This window comes from Chrysochloris asiatica, unplaced genomic scaffold, assembly GCF_000296735.1.
Source record: "Chrysochloris asiatica unplaced genomic scaffold, ChrAsi1.0 scaffold00211, whole genome shotgun sequence".
Taxonomy (NCBI): domain Eukaryota; kingdom Metazoa; phylum Chordata; class Mammalia; order Afrosoricida; family Chrysochloridae; genus Chrysochloris; species Chrysochloris asiatica.
Window position 1 is genome coordinate 1,150,837 of NW_006408729.1, and position 6,300 is coordinate 1,157,136.

Sequence of the window (6,300 nt, forward strand, 5' to 3'; positions counted from 1 at the left end):
TAGTTTCGAACCGCTGACCTTAAGGCTCGCAGCCCGATTCGTAACCACTACGCTACCAGAGGTATGCATGATTCCAAATGGGCAGTAAGATTGATGGGAGTATAAATTGATGCAGGCTTGGAGTACATTAGATGGGAATATTTAGTCCTGTCTTCCAGTTTTTTCAATAAGCTTATTCATTGACTCAAAGTACCATTGTAGCAATTCATTCTGTAACCATTTACACAGTTGTACGCAATTGCTGAAGGATAGTCATTGTAGCAAATTACAATGACAAATAAAATATTGGGGAAATTCTTTCCATTAGTGGGAGATGAGTTGAATAAGAAGGAACCCTGGTAGTATTGTGGTTAAAAGTACTTGGCTGCTAACCAAAAGGCCTGTGATTTGATGCTACCAGCCACCCCTCAGGAGAATGATGGAGTAATCTGCTTCCATAAAGATTTATAGCAGTTGAAACCCTATGCATTAGTTCTACTCTGTCTTATAGGGTCACTATGAGTCACAATCAACTCAACAGAAATAAGTTATTTGGGTTAGATAAATGTTGCAAATTCAGACTATAGAATATTATGATGTCACAGACTCCGCACGCACACACATATGCAATGATGTTGAGCTATAGAATTGGTTACATCTAAACTGGCTATATTGGATCAACACTGGACTGTGAACCATATGGTCTGCAGTTTGAGCCCACTAGCCACTCCCCAAGAGAAAGATGAGGCTTTCTGCTCTCAAAAAGATTTACAGCCTCAGAAACACTATACCAAGTCACTGTGCGTCGCTACCGACTTAAGCACTAACAACAACAAATGTGATTTAGAGGGCAGGGAGTGGAAAGCCTGATGATAGAGGGAGATTTTCACTTCTAAACTACTAGAGAGGATGGAGTTGTGGTGTGATGCTCTAGAATAAGCTCTGGACCACAGGCTTGGTTTGCATCGCTAAGTTGGTGGTGGTTCAAACTCACCAGCCACTCCTCAGAGACCCTACACAGCATCACTATGAGTTGAACTGACTCGATGGCACCTAACAGCAAAAAGTTATATTATTCTGAAGGTATTATTTTTGTGGTTTTTACAAAATCTAATTAACTTTAAGATACTAAAGGAAATGGTTGATAGGTTTATCAATTTTCTTAAAATTTTTCTAATAATGAAGGATCTAGAAAAACAAGAGGAACTAAAAATTGCTCATATGCATCTGAAAGAGCACCAAGAAGCTATTGATAAACTCAAAGGAATTGTTTCAGAGAAGACCAATGAAATATCAAATATGCAAATGGGTTTAAAGAACTCAAATGTTGCCTTAAAAGCACAGGTATCTTATCTTTTTAAGTTGTTATCTGTGTAGCTAAGACTTTCAACCAAGTATTTTGTATAATGAAATTAATTAACCTAAAATTGAAGACCAATAGAGATTTGCCCACCTAACTTACAAATTATTATTTGTTTTTTTTATTTCTGTCTTGCTATATCTTAACTTATTGTATGATTATCTCAAGATCCAAGAACTTCAGGTGAAAGAGCAACAACTTCTTAAGGTAAAAAATGACCTCCAGGAAAATATGTACCAGATAGAACAGTTGAAGAAGCAATCAGAAACCCAGAATTCAATTCTGGAAAGTATAGAAATGGAAAAGTTAAAGTTGACTCAGCAACTTCATGAAACCCTTGACGAAGTGAGGTCTGTAACTAAGGAAAGAGATTACCTAAGAAGTGTGGAAGGGGTCCTTAAAATGGAGCGGGACCAGCTCAGGGAAAGCCTCCAAGAAACAGAAGCTAAAGTGAGTATTCTTGCAAGAATTAGTACTTCTTTGAAAATGAATGACTGTTGGTAAGAGTACAGACCCACTGTAATCATTTAGGAGGATAATTTAGTATCCTTGAAAAGTTTTAATTCTGTAGCTAGCATTTTCCTTATAGATCTTATGTCACATATATACTGACTCAGTTGTTAAAATTTAGAAAAAATGCACATACCCCACAAGGTTATTATGGCAATTTGTAGTAACAAACTAGAAGTAGCCTAAATGTTGATACCAAGAAGACTGGGTGGATGTGCGCTATATGTTATATGTCACTTACTGTACTACACGTAAAAAAAATATGTTAAAATATATTTAAAAAAATAGATACGAATGTGCTAACTTGTAAGCTTAAGACAACTGACTGGAAAAAGCAAGCTGTTGATTAGTGTATATAGATTGTATTTAGCTCCGGCAAGAAGAGTTAGGTTGTAGGGAAGAGAGAACGGAATGCAAAACCGTAGAAATTGCCAGCAGCAACAGAGATATAGAGTAAGAAGTAAGGATTTTATTAATTTTACAATGAGAATGTATGACTTCTATTGAAAATATTTTAATTCAGATAAAAAAAGAAATGGACATAGCAGCTCTATGTATGCCACTGTAGGATTTCTGTGATAATAAAGGATCTCTAGAAAAACAAGAAGAACTAAAAATTGTTCACAGGTATCTGAACTAGAGGACTCCTGGTGTAGCACTGTAGAATAAGCACTGGACTGTGAACTACAAGGTCAGCAGTTCAAACCCACCAGCTGCTCCTAGGACACTCTATATAGAGTTGCTATGAGTCAGAACTGACTTGATGGCACTTGACAACAGCAACATCTGAACTAGAACTGAAAAACATATTGATAGACCTAAGAGGGATTGGTGCTGAGAAGATAGGTGAAATACACAAATAGATTCAGAAAATTCACATTATAAATTACATGAAAGGTTTGTTGGGGAGTAAGACTTCATTTGAGTGGCTATTTGGTTGTTTTGACTATACAAAGGCATTCAACTATGTGAATCATAACAAGACATGAAAAACATTAGAAAGAATGGGATTCCCAGAACACTTAACTGCACCCAGGAAGAGCCTGGAAAGAGACCAAGAATCAGTCGTTAGAGCAGAGAACGGGGATACTGAATGCTTTAAATTAGGAAATGTGTGCACTAGAGTTGTTATATACTTTCACCATACTTAGTAATCCTAGAAGCTGAATTATAGGAAGAGCTAGATATCAGTATTGGAGAAAGACTCATTAACAACCTTTGATATGCAATTGATGCAACCTTGCTTGCTGGAAGTGAATGTGGTGGTGGTGGTTATGTGCCATGGAGTCAGTTCCAACTCATAGCAACCCTATATAAAGTTTCCAAGGCAGTAAATCTTTACGGAAGCAGAAAGCCTCATCTTTCTCCCACAGAACAGCTGGCAGTTTTGAACTGCTTACTTTGATTAGCAGTTAGCAGCCCAATTCGTAACCACTATGCTACCAGAGCTCTTTTGGAAGTGAAGAGGACATGAAATACTTACTGATGAAGATCAAAGACCACAACCTTCAGTATGAGTTGCACCTCAGTTTAAAAGAAAAATAAAAACAACAAAGATCCTCACAGTTTGAATGATAAATAGTATCGTGGTAAACAGAAAAGAGCAAAGTTGTCAAAGACATTTTTCTTGAGTTCATAGTCAACACTCATGGAAAAAGCAGTCAAGAAGTCAAGCTAATTACTTTGTTAGGCATATCTGCTACATGTTTAAAATTTTAAAAGATCAAAGATATCACTTTGAGGGCTAAGATAGATACACCTGACCAAAGCCATCATGTTTTCAATTGCCTCATATGCTTGTGAAATCTGGACAACAAATAAGGAAGACCATAGAAAAATCTATGCTTTTGAATTATAGTGTTAGTGGAGAATATTGAAAATACCATGGAGTGCCAGAAGAACAAACAAATCTGTCTTAAAACAAGTACAGCCAGATGTTCCTTAAAAGTAAGGATGGTGAGACATTATCTGTCATACTTTGGAAATGTTATCAGGAAGGACCAGTTCCCAGAGAAAGACATCATGCTTGGTGAAGTGGAGGGTCCACAAAAAAGAGGAAGGCCCTCAATGAGGTGGATGACACAATGGCAACAACAGTGTTGCTCAAATATAACAATTGTGAGGATGGTGCAAGACGGGGTGATATTTCACTCTGTTGTACATAGGGTTGACTTGAATTGGAACCAACTTGACAACACCTAACAACAAATTGCAACAACAAAAGGCTTTAAGTATATAAAATGGTTCAGTCACCTTGGAAAACTACTTGACTATTTTTGCTATAGCTAAACATAAACTACCTTATAGTTTGACAGTTCTACTAGTGGGATATGTACCTAAGAGAAGAGTCTATACTTTTAAAAGAGATATGCATAAAATTGTTTATAATAATTTTATTCGTAATAACAAAAAAAAACAAACAAACCACTAAAATAGCCAAATGTCTGTCAACAGAAGAATGGATAATACACTGTGATATCTTTCTATAAACTAATATGACATGGTGATTTTTTTTTTTAACAAATAACTGGACTTCATAATGACATGGGTGACTTTACAGCTATTATTTTTGGTGAAAGACAAAAGAGATTGCATACTATATAATTCCATTTATATAAAGTTCAAAGATAGACAAAATTGACCTAAGATGAGAAGGATCAGAATACTGGTTACCTCTTGGAGAGGCCAGACTAGGAAGGGCCACGTAGAAGGTGCTTGGTGATGGTCGTATTTCTGTTAAGTGCCATCAAGGCAATGCAAACTCATAGCAACCCTTTGCACAACAGAACAAAACACTGCCAATTCCTGTGTCATCCTCACAATTGAATTGGGTTTTGCTCATGATGACCCTATGAAAAACAGATTGAAACACTGCATGGTCCTGGGCCATCCACACAGCTGCTGTTATATTTGAGCCCATTATTGCTACCACTGTGTCAGTCCATTTCGTTGGGGGTTTTTTTTTTTTTTGCTGACCCTCCACTGTACCAAACATGATGTCCTTCTCTACGGACTGGTCCCTCCAGACAACGTGTCCAAAGTACAAGAGATGAATTCTCACTATCCTCGCTTCTAAGGAACATTCTGGCTGCACTTCTTCCAAGACAGATTTGTTTGTTCTTCTGGTAGCCCATGGTACTTTCAATATACTTCTCCAGTGCCATAATTCAAATTCATCAGTCCTCTGTAGTCTTCCTTACTTATTGTCCAACTTTCACATGCATATGAGGCTACTGAAAAGACCTTTGCTTGGGAATTAGGCACCTTAGTCCTCAAACTGGTATCTTTCATCTTGAGCACTTTTAAGGAGGTCTTTTCCAGTAGCTTTGCTTATGAAATCTATCATTTGACTTCTGTTTCCCTGAGTGTTGATTGTGGTTTCAAGCATAATGAAGTCTTTGGCAGCTTCAATCTTTTCTCCGTTTGTTGGTCCAGTTGGGAAGATTTTTGTTTACAGTGTAGTGCAATCCATACTGAAGGCTGTAGTCTTTGATCTTCATTAGTATTTTAAGTCCTCTTTGCTTCCAGCAAGCAAGATTGTATCATCTGCATATCACAGGTTGTTAATGAGTCTTTTTTCAATCCTGATGCCACATTCTTCTTCATGTAATCCATTTTCATTGATAATTTGCTCAGTATATAGATTGCATGTTGTTAGGTGCCATCGAGTTAGCACCGACTCATAGAGACCCTATGCACAACAAAATGAAACTCTGCCTGGTCCTGTGTCAACCTTACAATCATTGCTACATTTGAGCCCATGGCTGCTCCCACTGTGCCAATTCATCTCGTTGTGGGTCTTCCTTTTTTTCTCTGACCTTTCACTTTACCAAACATGATATCATTCTCCTGAGACTAGCCCCTCCTGATAATATGTCCAAAGTATGAGAGACAAAGTATGGAAATCCTGGTTTCTAAGCAGCATTTTGGCTGTACTTCATCCAACACAGATTGGTTTGTTCTTTTGGCGGTCCATGGTACTTTTAATAATTCTCCTCCAACACCATAATTCAAATGCATCAATTCTTCTACAGTCTTCTTTAATCACTGTCCAACTTTCACATGCTTATGAGGCAGTGAAAATACCGTGACTTGGTTCAGATATATCTTAGTCCTCAAAGTGACACCCTTGCTCTTCGGTGCTTTAAAGAAGAGGTCTTATTACAGCAGATTTACCTAATGCAATATATCATTTGATTTCTTTTTTTTTTTTTTTTTAAATGGAACACATACACATCTATATACTAGGCAGTAGTGAGCTGAAATGGACTGGTATTGGCCATTTTGAATCTGAGAATCACATAGTTTACTATGCTGAGAATGACAAATTGAAGATGAATAGCAATTCATCATCAAAAAGAATATGAGCGGAATGTGGGACCCTACCCAAAGAAGTAGCGATACCAGAGATGGAGGCAGAAGTGATGCCATGGAGAGATTGAGCAGCTGAG

The 6,300-nt window shown here is 37.4% G+C and overlaps 1 protein-coding gene across 1 annotated transcript in view; it reads left to right on the forward strand.

Moving 5' to 3' along the window:
• CENPE (centromere protein E, 312kDa) overlaps positions 1-6,300 on the forward strand; it is a 100,245-nt gene that overhangs the window by 59,307 nt on the left and 34,638 nt on the right. Inside the window, exons 34-35 of the mRNA XM_006872724.1 lie at positions 1,508-1,793; positions 2,437-2,486. Coding sequence (XP_006872786.1) covers positions 1,508-1,793; positions 2,437-2,486 — 336 coding nt within the window. The remainder of the gene's footprint in view (positions 1-1,507; positions 1,794-2,436; positions 2,487-6,300) is intronic.